Source organism: Geotrypetes seraphini, chromosome 8 (genome assembly GCF_902459505.1).
Source record: "Geotrypetes seraphini chromosome 8, aGeoSer1.1, whole genome shotgun sequence".
Classification (NCBI taxonomy): domain Eukaryota; kingdom Metazoa; phylum Chordata; class Amphibia; order Gymnophiona; family Dermophiidae; genus Geotrypetes; species Geotrypetes seraphini.
The window spans coordinates 158,581,203-158,595,674 of NC_047091.1; the positions used below are offsets into that span (position 1 = coordinate 158,581,203).

The following is a 14,472-nucleotide window of genomic DNA, read 5'->3' on the forward strand; positions in this document are numbered from 1 at the left end:
CAGCTCGATACATCCCAACTTAGAGGCATGATAGTGTATCACAATAAACCTTGAATCTCTCTTGTATTTTTTTTAAGAACCTGTCAAACAATTCTAGCTTTTCCCTTACTCCATAGACTTGAAAATTAAGTTATTTAGGTCTTTAAATATTTTGCCTAGGCAACTGACAAATGGATACTGGGTTTGATGGACCTTTAATTTGATTCAATATGGCAATTCTTATGTTTTTATGCTAGGGTCCACCTTAGGAGTCAGCATCCAACAAAAAGATCTGGATGTCAGTTTAGACACTACGCTGAAATATTCTGCCAAGTGCAGTAGTGGCCAAAAAAACAAACAGGATGCTAGGAAAGGGATGGTAAATAAGATCAAGATTATTATAATAATCCTGTATCGCTCTATGGTGTGACCTCACCTTGAGTATTGCATACAGTTCTGGTTACCATATCTCAAAAAAGAAGATAGTGAAATTAAGAAAAGATTCAAAGAAGAGCAACCAAAATTATAAAGGGGATGGAACTTCTCTCATATGAGGAAAGGCTAAAAAGAGGTTAGAGCTCTTCAACTTGGAAAAGAGACAGTTGAAGGAGATATGATCAAAGTCTACAAAACCCTAAGTAGTGTAGAATGGGTAAAAGTGACTCAAATTTTTCACTTTCCAAAAGTACAGAGACCAGGGGACACTCGATTTAATTACACATATGGAAACACTTAAAATAAATAGGAAATATTGTTTTTACTCAAGAATAGTTAAGCTCTGGAACTCATTGCTACATGATATGGTAACAGTGGTTAGCATAACTGGGTTAAAATAAGATCTAGACAAATTCTTGGAGGAAGAGTCCATAGTCTGCTATTGAGACATACATGGGGAAAACTACTACTTGCCCTGGGATTGGTAGTATGAATATTGCTACTATTTAAGTTTCTGCCAGGTACTTGTGACCTGGATTGGCCAATGTTGGAAACAGGATGCTAGGCTAGACGGACCACTGATTTGACCCAGTATGGCTATTCTTATTGTTTCCCATATAAGATTAAAGGTTAATGCATAAGTCTTTGCCAAATTAAGTTTATAATCTTAACATTTATCTTTGTGGAATCTTTAAATATCCTGCAGCAAAATGCAGAACATTTCTGAAGCAGTGTTTTGAAAGTGTCTCTGCCAACAGTACAAGTTTGTATTTCAGTTCTGCACAGGATTTTCCTTATTCCTGGATAAAATGCTATTTGTGCTGTTAAAAGGTTCAACAACCAAATCAACCAACATTTCTTTCTTGTCTTAAATTTTAAACTCAAATTATGCCCACTATTAATTTTTTTAATCCAAGACACAGACAGTCTTGGACCTCTAGTCTTTTAACGTTTCCTCCATAAAGGAAAACACCAATCTTTGTTATTCATTTAGATTTTGCTCACAATGCATAGTTCTCTTTTGTCTTCTTGAAACAGTAGCTTTAAACATGGAGTGGAGGCATAGCCTAACGGTTAGTGCAGTGGGCTGAGAGTCTGGGGAACTGGGTTCAATTCCCACTGCAGATCCTTATGATCCTGGGCAAGTTACTTAATCCAAGTACATAACTTAGAATACGAGTTCATTAGGGACAGAAAAAGTACCTGCATATATGTAAACCACTTTGAATGTACCACATAGAAATGTGATACATCAACTCCATGACCCTTCTGATGTGAGCAAGCTACACCCTATATATCCATGGCACTATCCTCACTGAACAACTGATAAAAAGCTGAATGCCAGAAAACCAGATATTGCGATAAAGAGAACACCGATTATAGAGGTGTTCGTCCCAAACAATTACCTAGTGAATCACATTCTCAAGTACCAAGAAAATGCAACAGAAAGATATAGACATATTTCCCATTGTTTTGGGGGCCAGAGTCTTGTTCAAAAAGAACTTCCAAGTCAGAATGAGAAGAAATTTTGGGTGGAGTGAAGCTATTACTGCATGAACTATTTGGTGAAATTACCCTCAAGAAAACACTATCGTCACAGCAGTTGCTAATATTTAAATGCAGCAAAATGAAAGCTAAGCACCTATTAAGTTGCATGAAGTGGGGGGAACTCTCATGTTAATAATTTTGTTAATCCTTCGGAAACCTTCACAGTTGTTTACAAAATACAAAACTATAACAAATGACCATCATTTTTGCAGAGAAGGAATCACCTCGTCAAAGTCCCCTCTGACAATGTGGACGTCCCCAGCCAGAGTCTTCAGATAGTCATAACTCTCCTTGGTGCAGAGGTTTCCTGTGCACAGAATATGCTGGATCTTTCCTGGAACCAGCAATTTTTTGAACTTTGCTGGCAGACTGTTGCAGCGATGTGGGATATGGAGGTCTCCTAATACTAACACCAACTTTCAGGTGTCACAGATATACATATAAAAAAGAAGACATTAGCAAAGCATAGTGTAAATCTAAGAATTAAGTACAAACACATGCTGTGACTATCACTATTCCCAGGCTGCCTCCATATGCAGGAGTACAAACTGAATGAGTCCTGGTTTTACCCTAGTGTATGATGGGAGACGATCTGCTTTTCTTCTAGCTGAGAGAGGAAGTTATCAATGTGGGCTATTGTTAAGGCGTGCTGTTTCATTGTTAACCCTAGTAATTAGAAACTAGGTTTCACTGCATGAAATGGGACCTGTGCTAAAATAGCACAAGGTAATAGTAAAAATAACCAATCTTTACGGTAACCCATGTTGATAACTATGCCCTTCAGCTCCTTATATGAAGATCAGGACTACATTTCCCAGCATACAACTGTGTAAAACCACAATTGACTTTGCTCATCTCAGACATGGAGTTACACCATTAGTCACACAAGGCATGCCTCATTACAGACTGCTTAAAATACCCCCAAGGTTGCTGTTAAAATATATTTGATGATTTTAAAAACTTATATAGGTTTCATTTTAGCTCTTGTTTCTGCTTGTAGAATAACTTGGAGAAATACCAGAGCAACCTAGCACAAAGCTAGATATAAACTGGTTTGTAACTATATAAACACAAAAAAATAAGAGTAATCGGATCCACTCAAATACATATAATGTGAAAATAACCAACCAAAGTGGAACCAGACCAATTGATAAATTAAAATATATTGAACTATTTGAAATCTATTTTGTTTATAGGAAGAACAAAAGACCTCGTAGGGTGAAGCAGACCAAGTGAATTCAATAGTGCTGCTATAATCCACCACAAATGTAATCTAGGCCAACACCTGAGCATGGATATTGGACGCCTGCGCACTCATAACGCTGCAGCTGCCAATTAAGCTGCTAGCTTTCACTCAAGGTGTGAAAAATAACAAAAACATGGAAAATGACGCCAACGCAAGATTTACCAAAATATTTAATTTTATTGTTTCTATTTTTCTATCACGACATCAAAAGGCTAGTTGCGTTAGTGGGAGGTCGTTATAGTTGCCAAAATGCTGGCCTTCTGATAACAAACTCAGCTCAATACTTCGAAACTCTCCATTATATACCTTTGGCCCAGTGTGACATCATTGGCCATAGGCCAATAAAATAACAAAGGTGGTCTTAAAAGTTAGACAAAGAAAATTCCTCTACGTTTAAAAGTTTCAGAAATTACATTTGTTTTGTTTACATTCATTTCTGAATATACATTAACATTTTATTACAAATCCAATATTCAAGAGAATCTGTATTTGTTAAAAGGGTGCTCAAATGGTCTCAGCCTGCTTTGAAAAACTAAGTTTCATGTTACACCTACAAACAGTGCTGAAAATTAGACAGCCTTGGAGGAAAAGGAGAAAGAGAAGGAGGGGCTGTTTTCCCCCTTTCTATGCTAGAGACTGCTAATTATTTCCAGATGTTGTGCTCAGGCTTCCTTTAAATTTCTTTAGGTTGCAAATATATATATAATATGTTTTTCAAACCCATTCTTTTGTTCAATACACATAATCACTTATTCAGGTTCAGGGGCCCCTTCCATTCAGAATTCCATTCATACTCAAAGCAAATTATATCTCAGTTTGGGATACGTAATCTAATATACTCTTCCTAGCCAGCCTAAGGCACATCTGGTTTCAATTAAAACCACGCTGCTAGGAGCGGAAAACTTGAACAAAGACAAGCAGAAAGTCACTGACACAAAATGGAGTCCAAAACACAGAAGATACAGAAAAGACAGAGAATAAAATGGAGTCCATGTATATCCTGACTTCCTTTATTATCTAGCCTAACAGCAAAGTACATAAAAAGAATATTATTATACTTTCCCTTAATATTAATCTGTAGTGTGTTTTTCTGGCCTTGGCTACATCCATATTCAGATTTTTATTCACCAATTTTTTGTACGCTTCTATTGGGCATGGCCTTAACTAACACATATGCTTGTATCTAACTAGAGTTACCCAGAATCATACGAAAAGCAGGCTTTTGTAGAAACATTCCATAAAAATACTGCACTATCATATCCTGATGTCCATTCCATTACCGTCCCATAGACTTCACCCCCTACTGGCCACGAGCCACTACTGCTCATACCCCCCCCACCCTATTTGTATCTGTATGAGCATGTGTACTTTGTGAAGTAAAAATGTAAGTTATCAAGATAACAGAATTGTGTAGCACTTATCTTAGATCCCTACGGAGTGCACCTGTTTCACCAACGGCTTCTGGGATTGTGCTGTCATAACCAGTGTTGTGCTACAAAAATCATTAATCCATATCACAATTGGTCTTAATAGAAAAATTCTTTGCTTTATTGTTGGCATTAATATAGAACAATGAATTAACTTACCGGCATAATGTAGCGGTGAAAATCAAAACAGTCCCCAGGCCGTGCCTTCTTGTATCAAAACCAAATGCGATATCAAATCAATGATTTTTGTAGCACGACGCTGATTATAACGGCATAGTTTATGCACAGTCCCAGTTTTTCCCTGAAGAAGCTGTTGGTGAAATGGTTGCACTCCGTAGAGATCTAAGATAAGTACTACATAATAGTGCTGCCCGATTCGTGATTTGAATCGATTCTCCGATTCACTTTGGGTGAATCGATTTGAATCGGTTTGCTATTGAAAAAAAATCGGACTTACCGATTCGTTGGCCCCATTGCTACCGCCGCTTTTGCCTGGTCAGAGAGGAGAGGAGAGAGCCTTGCTGCCCCGATCTGCACCAGAGATCTGTTCGGGCTTTCTCTCTGCCAGAGTCCTTGCTTCTGATGTAATTTCCGGTTTTGCAAAACCAGACATTACACTGAAGCAAGGACTCCGGTGGCAGAGGGAAATCCTGAATGGGTCTCTGGTGCAGATCAGCAGCAGCAAGGCTCTCTCCTCGCCTCCCTGGCCAGGCAGAGGGAAATCCTGAACGGGTCTCTGGTGCAGATCGGCAGCAGCAAGGCTCTCTCCTCTCCTCCCTGGCCAGGCAAAAGTGGCAGTAGTGAATACAATTCACTACCCTGCTGCTACTCTGGGCGTCTCCTTTCCATTCGGACGCCCAAGCGGAAACAGGAAGTTTTCACTGAGGGCGGGCTGCAGTGGAGAGAAGATGCAAGGAGTAGTGGCAGGAGTGGATCGCTACCGCCACCGGCAGACCTCTTCTGAACTCTCTTTGGGAAAGGTGCGGGTGTGTGGTGGTGGTGGGGGCTTAGGAGTGCCATAAAATTTTTTTTTAAAAGGTAGATGGAGGGAGAGGGGAGATGAGGATTTGGTGGACTGGAGGAGAGAAGATAGAAGGGAGAAAGAATAAATAAGGATCTAAAAACAGGAGTGGGAGAGAGATGTTGGACAATAGGATTTAGGGAGGGAAGGAACAGAAAGGGATAGAAGTTGGACACAAGGGATGATGTGGAGGGGGGATAGAGATACTGGATAGGAGGCTAGTTGGGAAGAGAAAGGGAGACATGGTGAACCCTGGGGTGGTGGGGATGGAGAGAGAGATGAAAGGGTAATTCAGAAAAGGTGGATCTGTGGATGGAGACGAAAAAAAGGAAAGATACCAGACCTCCGGGGGAGGGAAGGGAAATGGAAGGGGAGGACAGAGATGGATGGTTAGCAAGGAGAAAGACGAAAGAAGGAGACCCTGGCAAGCAAGTTATCAGAAGACAACCGGAGCTGGGGACCGATAAGATCTGAATAATGATCAGACAACAAAAGGTAGAAAAAATAATTTTATTTTCTATTTTGTGGTGTTAGACCACGAACGTGAGCTAGGATTTAAGAGAGACAGGAAAAGTCTTTTTTATTTGTTTATTTTCTTTACATCACAGCGCCAGTGTGGATAGGAGAGAGCAAAGTAGGTGAAGAGGCTATAAAAGGGGTGAAGAGACTATAAAATAAACCCACCAGGATATATGGAAAAAAAACATCCACTTGGGCAGGAAAATCAAATCGAAAAATCGATTCAATAGGCTGAATTGAATCAAATTTTTTTTCCTGAATCGGGCAGCACTACTACATAATTCTGTTATCTTCATAACTGTTATATTTTTGCTTCACGAAATGCACATGTTCATACAGATACAAATAGGGTTATGGATTAGCAGCACTACTGAACACACTTGGTCTGCTTCACTCTATGAGGTCTTTTTTTCCTCCTATAAAACAAAATAAATTAAAATATTGAACTATTTGAAATCTATCAATTTGTCCGGTTCCACGTTGGTTATTTTTATAAATTGGTTTGGCCATTCACTAGTGGTGCAGCCACTTTCTAATTGGAAGCTTTTCAATGTAAAATTTGAAGCAGAAGACTGCACTGATCTTCAGAAATTTTCCTTCTAACAGAAATATCCAATTTAAAAAAGTACATTTGGCCAAAATACAGCGCTGTACACACATTAACATTCTAGATGTAAAAAAATTAATAAAATTAAATTCTAAACTAATGCTTTCACCTAAACTTCAAATGTCTAAGCACTACCCTAGCTATTTGTTTCATGATCCTGGGAAATCATTTAACCCTTCATTTCCTCAGGAACAAACTTAGGGGGTCCTTTTAATAAACTGTGTCAATCACTTAAGACAGGAAAAAGGCTTACCACAAAAATGTGTTAAAGGTGATGAAGAAGCAGTCATTTTCCCTTTTTTTGGAGACGGCGTGTCAGGGACAGAAAATAAGTGTAGAAACGCTATTCAGGTAGCATGCTCACATTAGCGTAAGCTAACTGAATAAAGCAGGGTTAATGTAGGAGCCTATAGCACCTTCTAAATAGGGATGGTAAATGCTCCCACATTAATTGCAGTTATTGTGCATAATGACATTAGTACATGAGCTTCAAATTTAAAAAAAGGACCTGTTTTATGGATGCACTAGAAATGAACTTAGTGAATGGGAAAGTCCATGTGAGGAAGCAGTAACCTCCTTGCATGTGAATCTTAGTACAAAGAGCTCCTTTCACTAAGACGGTAAACCCTCCAAGGACAGGGAAAATACCTAGGGCAAGATGCATAAAGCTCCTAAGAAATACCTTGGTGGGAGCATTTTTTTTTTTTTTTTTTTGTATTGGTGACATTAGCACAGTAGCATGCAAATTATATGCATGCTATCTGTGTGGAGCAGCACCAGTAAAAAGGGGAGGAACTGTGCCTAGTGCCTGCTCAGAAGAGCAAATCGCTGGGCACAACTTCTCCTGCCTGCCTGGAGCCATCGTTCTCCCTCTCTGTCCAGAGAAGAGCAGCGGCTGCTGGCTCAGCTGATTTGGGGTTCCCCCTGCCAGCTCCAGTGCGGGCAGGGGAAGCCCCAAATCAGCTTTTTTTAAATGGATGCAGCTGTTGTGTGTGTGTAGTGTGAGCACAACAATCCTACCTAGAACTGCCAAACCCCCGTCCCCCTCCCCAATACAAAAGAAATGCCTGGTGGCCTAGTGGGCTGGCCCCAAGATCCTCCCAGTGCCAATGGTATTAGGCCCCTCCCAGTGCATCCCAGGATGCACTGGGCAGGAGCAGGCCGCCATTTTGAAGAGGAGGGCCCCATGGGAGTGAGCATCCCTCCTGCTGAATTTTTCCACCAAAAGTATGGGGTGTGGGGGGGGGAGGTCCTGGATGTGTGTATGTGGGGGGAGGAGTATCTTGGGGCCAGCCCACTAGACCACCAGGTGTTTAGGGGCTTGTCCCCCACCACCACTATCTCTAACCTCTCTGTCACACTCACCCCAGACTATGGCTGAGTACTTCTACAACGAGGTTCATAAAATTAACCTTGCGTTCTCAACCAAACCACCTACCCCTAGCCTGCTCTACCAAACCCCTCACCCCCCTCGTTATTTGTCACCTTATCTTCCTTTCCTCAAATTGAGGAGGAAACTGCACATTGTCTTTCCTCCTCCAAACTCCTCTGGCCTGATCTGGCCTGCCACTGAACCATCTCTCTCCCCCCTTCAATCTGTTCAGAACTGTGCAGCATTCCTCATATTCCCTCAATTTCGCTATGCCCACATTACCCCTATCCTGAAGTCACTTCATTGGCTCCCTATCCATGTCCACATACAGTTCAAACTCCTCTTACTGACATACAAGAGTATTCATTTCACAGCTCCTCAGTATATCTCCCCTCTCCCCACATTCCCCCCAGGGCACTCTGCTCATTGGATAAGTCTCTCTTAACTGTACTCTTCTCCTCTATAGTTAACTCCAGACTCCATCCCTTCTGCATTGCTGCACCATATGCCTGGAACAAATTACCCGACTCAATATGTCAGGCTCTGTCTTTGGCAATCCAGACTCAAAACCCACTTCTTTGGAAATGCTTTCAATTCCAAACTCCCACCCACCTTCTAAGCACCAATATCTGTATTATCATTCCCTCTGTAATTCCCCCACCTGAGCACAGTGCACCTTCTTGTCCAGCTTATCTGTCTTGACTAGATAGTTCTGTCTCTTCTGTGTTTTGATGAACAGTGCTGGTATGTCTAAGTAGCATTATATAATGATTAGTATTACCGTATTTTTCGCTCCATAAGACACACCTGACCATAAGACGCACCCTAGATATAGAGGAGGAAAACAAGAAAAAAAACCCATTCTGACCCAAATTCTCCCTGCCAGGCTCCCACGAGAGCTGACTGCAGCCATTCGGAGATCGGCATGGGCCCAGGCGGGAGTGCGGAGGGCTTGCTCCTGATCCCTGCGCTTCTGGCCTGTGCGCCGCTGGCCAGGAAATACACTGGACCACCAGGTACAATAGCAGTGAGCAGGCGGGTTTTAAAGATGCAGTAGTGGCAGGGTTTATTAAAAAAAAAAAAAAAAAAAAGTGGCAGCAGGGGGTGTTTAAAAGTTGCAGTGGCGGCTGGGGGGAGGTTAAAAATTACCACGGCAGCAGGCTTAATTTGTATCTTCGCTTCATAAGATTCACTTACATTTCCACCCCCTTTTTGGGGGTGGAAAAAGTGCATCTTATGGAGCAAAAAAATACAGTAGTCATATAGCCTTACTTTCCTGTCATATAGCCTTACTTTCCTGTCAGTGTCTGAGCCATCATCGCTCAGGCACTGATAGGGTCTGAGCTGTCATAGCCTGCTGTTAAAGTTTGCAGGGAAAATGTCCTTGCTATGCATTACGTGGAGTGCTCATTACACTAAGGAGTTCCTTGCAATGCATTAGCATGGGATTCTCAGTGGTTGTTATGACAATCGGTGGCAGCCACAGAGAATCCTTTTGTGCATCAGAAAGTAGCTTTCCATGCCAGTAAGAGTGGTTTAATGACTCTTACTGGCACATAAAGCTTTTTGAGCATTGGGGCCCTAGTCTACCTGACTGTAACTCACCTTAAGCTACTAATGTTGAAAGCCAATTAACTTTTGCTTTAAGAACTCCTAGACCTTATATGTTTTTTTTAACTATGCAAACTGATCATGGCTGCAGATTCTAAATTCAGTGTGAATGTTATTAGGGAAAAATAAAGTAAAAGAAAACAAACATTCATGCAAGAAAGTGTAAGTGTGAGAGTTTGATTATATAATAACACCAAAATACATGATAGGCTTTTAGAGCAAAGAGAGGATTACGGCATTAGAGAGTAATTGACTGTTTAATTACATTTCAAGGTTCAAATCAATCTTTGAGAAACCAGAAGACAGCAAAGCAGCATGTGCATGAATTAACATAATTTCATCTTTTTCTTGTTTTTCTTAATTGCATGACGTATTTTTAAAAAATTTAACAGAAGATTTAATTCTACGTTGGCCCAAGTTAGATCTTCATATTTCCAAAGCAGTCAAGTTGCAAAGCATTTAATATTGTACACGTTTTCAATCTCAGCCCCCAAACGGGAAAGTACCATTTTCAGTACATGGCTCAAACCTTACACTTGATTTTAGCCAAAAAGTGCTTAAAACATTAGGATAAGAACACAAACATACTGAAAACATCTTGGGCTTCATCAGTTATTTGCATTAAACAGCTGATAGGAATGAAAACCTACTTAAAATAAATTTGGTGACCTATTTCATGCATTTAAGATCATGTTCATTTTGGTTTACCTTATCACAGTTATTTTTAAAATCTTCAAGTGCAAACAAAATACAGAAACTTCAGGGCTCAGAAGTTTTTTGATCTGCATAAATATATTTATGCAGAACACATGCCCTAACTAACTACATGATGTTTTTTAAATGTACTTCCTTTGTAACTGTTTCAGGCTCATAAGAGCCTTTTGTCATTTCCCGAACAAGTCAGTAAAATAATGGCTTGTAAGTTTTTCCTTAATATTAATATAGAAGACTGCTTTGCTACATTTGGAGTTAGGGCACTGCACTCAAAATCTGCACCAGTGGCCTCTGTAATGGCTAATTTGGTGCTATACAGAAACAACCGACTCCTGCTTCAGCTTCCTGAGCATTGGAGATGACCATCTTGGCAGATATTCTCAAATGTGGCACTGGAGTCATGTGTTTTCTCTCCTACAAACAGAGCACATTATATTGCTTTATCGTTTAAAGAAAATTTGGGAATATAGGGAAAGGATGGAATTCCCAAAGTTTTGCACAATGGTATTCAAGAACAGATGAAGCCCAAATTGCTCTTGTCTGTAACTTGTAGACAATGACGGGGTTGGGCAAGTTGTCAAACTATAAAACAGGAAATACAAAATGTGTAGAAAAGGAACTGGCTTTGGAAAACAGAAAAAAAAAACTTTGACTGTATTCAAACATCAATGCAATTAGGTAAATAAGATGCATGGTAGCTAATAATGCTGAAAATCATTCACCTTCACCAGGGTTAGCATAAGCTAAGAGGAGGAACTTACTCTGTGCCCAGCCTTATTGGAATGAAGAGGTTGATTGCAGACAAGGAGGGGTGAGGGAGGCAGGAATGAAAAACAGGGTGGAAGATGACGAATGTTAAAATTAAAGAAAGCAACAGAAAAGAAAATAATCTTTAGCCAACTGAAATTGCAAACAATGAATGAATTCTGAATGTTATGAAAGAAAAAGTATTACCGTATTTTCACGCAAATAACACGCACCCGTATAAAACGCGCACACGTGTATAGCGCGCAGAAATCACGATGATAAGCACAAAAACTTTGGTATAACGCGCTCACGATTATACCGCGCATGCTGCCCGACTCTCCGTTCACCCCCCTGACTTCCGTGCACTGCCCCGCCTCTCCGTGCGCTGTCCCGACTCTCCGTTCACCCCCCCCTGACTTCCGTGCACTGCCCCGCCTCTCCGTGCGCTGTCCCGACTCTCCGTTCACCCCCCCTGACTTCCGTGCACTGCCCCGCCTCTCCGTGCGCTGTCCCGACTCTCCGTTCACCCCCCCCTGACTTCCGTGCACTGCCCTGACTTTCCGTGCGCTGTCCCGACTCTCCGTTCACCCCCCTGACTTCCGTGCACTGCCCCGCCTCTCCGTGCGCTGTCCCGACTCTCCGTTCACCCCCCCCCCGACGTCCGATTCATCCCCCCCCCGGCAGGACCATTCGCACCCCCACCCCGAAGGACCGCCGACTCCCCGACAATATCGGGCCAGGAGGGAGCCCAAACCCTCCTGGCCACGGCGACCCCCTACCCCCACCCCGCACTACATTACGGGCAGGAGGGATCCCAGGCCCTCCTGCCCTCGACGCAAACCCCCCTCCCCCCCAACGACCGCCCCCCCCAAGAACCTCCGACCGCTCCCCCAGCCGACCCGCGACCCCCCCTGGCGACCCCCACGACCCCCCCACCCCCCTTCCCCGTACCTTTGGTAGTTGGGCCAGAAGGGAGCCCAAACCCTCCTGGCCACGGCGACCCCCTAACCCCACCCCGCACTACATTACGGGCAGGAGGGATCCCAGGCCCTCCTGCCCTCGACGCAAACCCCCCTCCCCCCCAACGACCGCCCCCCCCAAGAACCTCCGACCGCTCCCCCAGCCGACCCGCGACCCCCCTGGCGACCCCCACGACCCCCCCACCCCCCTTCCCCGTACCTTTGGTAGTTGGCCGGACAGACGGGAGCCAAACCCGCCTGTCCGGCAGGCAGCCAACGAAGGAATGAGGCCGGATTGGCCCATCCGTCCTAAAGCTCCGCCTACTGGTGGGGCCTAAGGCGCGTGGGCCAATCAGAATAGGCCCTGGAGCCTTAGGTCCCACCTGGGGGCGCGGCCTGAGGCACATGGGCCCAACCCGACCATGTGCCTCAGGCCGCGCCCCCAGGTGGGACCTAAGGCTCCAGGGCCTATTCTGATTGGCCCACGCGCCTTAGGCCCCACCAGTAGGCGGAGCTTTAGGACGGATGGGCCAATCCGGCCTCATTCCTTCGTTGGCTGCCTGCCGGACAGGCGGGTTTGGCTCCCGTCTGTCCGGCCAACTTCCAAAGGTACGGGGAAGGGGGGTGGGGGGGTCGTGGGGGTCGGCCAGGGGGGTCGCGGGTCGGCTGGGGGGGCGGTCGGAGGTTCTTGGGGGGGGACGGTCGTTGGGGGGGAGGGGGGTTTGCGTCGAGGGCAGGAGGGCCTGGGATCCCTCCTGCCCGTAATGTAGTGCGGGGTGGGGTTAGGGGGTCGCCGTGGCCAGGAGGGTTTGGGCTCCCTTCTGGCCCGATATTGTCGGGAAGTCGGCGGTCCTTCGGGGTGGGGGTGCGAGTGGTCCTGCCGGGGGGGGGATGTATCGGACGTCGGGGAGTCGGCCAGGCAAGAGGGCTTGGGCTCCCTCTTGCTCCGATCGTGGATGCGGGTGCGGGTGGGAGCGCGTGCGAGTGGTCGTTCGGGGTGGGGGTGCGAGTGGTCCTGCTGGGGGGGTGAATCGGGCGTCGGGCGGGGTGGGAACTATGTTTGAAAACTTTCGTATACCGCGCTCACGCATATAACGCGCGAGGGGTATGCGCGGTAGGTAAAAACGCGTATAACGCGCGCGTTATATGCGTGAAAATACGGTACATGGCAGAAGTGCTTTCATAAATAGCAATTCTTTGTTACAGATTTAGAATAGAATACTTTCTTGTCTAAAAATATATTTATTCTCATTTTTCCCCACAAAATAATATTTTTGATCATCTTGAGTTAAGTTCAGTACTGGCAAGAAATAATTATATATTCATGTGTACATCACAATTTACCTATGACTTTCTTGCTTTTTAGAATGTTTTTAATTCAAATTAACTAAGGAGTTAAAGACAGCACTAGAACTGTTATTTAAGTCAATTAAGGGGAACATTATGTTTTGCTACAGCAATCTACAATAAATTCCCACATTAAATTAAACCCCCCCTTTTACAAAATCATGGTAGTAGCTGCCACGTGGCAAAAGCTCCAATGCCCATTAAATTCCCATGGGCGTCTAAGCGATTACCACAGCAGCAGCCACTACCATGGCTTTGTAAAAGGAGCCCTAAATCTAGTTTATTTGACACTTCACTATTTTGAATTAAACCATTTCTTTCTGAAAAGAGAGCAATCAAGTTACCCAATTAAATGAAATGAAGGGAGACGAATCCAGAGACTAGTGGGATAGCACACATCCACCAGCAGGTGGAGATAGAGAACCGATGTACAGGTGCTTCTCTTGGATGGAACTTCTCCTGGCCAATTAGTATCACTCCTTGCCCAAGCATCCGGAACAGACTTCACCAGTATGAAAACTTCTTTCCCATAAACAAAGTCAAATTGAAAAACATTGTAGCCTAAACAACTACCAACCATAATATGATACCTGAACACCCCGAGAGGCATTTATTTATTTATTTTAGTATTTATATACTACTTAATAGCCTAAGTGGTTTACAGTCAGGTACTCAAAGCATTATTCCCTATCTGTCCTGGTGGGCTCACACTATCTACACTTCTCCCTCCGAATCCGCAGTTTCAGTATCCGTGGATTTGGTTATTCGTGATTTTGGGGGGGGGTCTTCCTATGCTCCTGCCCTGTGCAGATCACTCATACAAAATGGCTGGGGGTAGTTCCCCGTCGTACTCTCGGGAGACTATGGGAACTCACGGCAGCCATTTTGTATGAATGATCTACATGGGGCAGGAGCTTAGGAAGATCGTTCCTGCCCCGAA

At 43.8% G+C, this 14,472-nt stretch overlaps 1 protein-coding gene across 4 annotated transcripts in view; it reads right to left on the reverse strand.

The window, feature by feature from the left end:
- The window catches only part of VPS29 (VPS29 retromer complex component), a 50,753-nt gene that overhangs the window by 19,896 nt on the left and 16,385 nt on the right, over positions 1-14,472 (reverse strand). For 2 of the 4 annotated variants that reach the window (XM_033954372.1, XM_033954371.1), the window contains exons 2-3: positions 11,202-11,252; positions 2,187-2,378 (exon numbers count right to left, since the gene is read on the reverse strand). In XM_033954372.1, coding sequence (XP_033810263.1) covers positions 2,187-2,378; positions 11,202-11,219 — 210 coding nt within the window. In that variant the 5' untranslated portion in view covers positions 11,220-11,252. The remainder of the gene's footprint in view (positions 1-2,186; positions 2,379-11,201; positions 11,253-14,472) is intronic. The other 2 variants (XM_033954373.1, XM_033954375.1) reach the window with 2 other exon arrangements.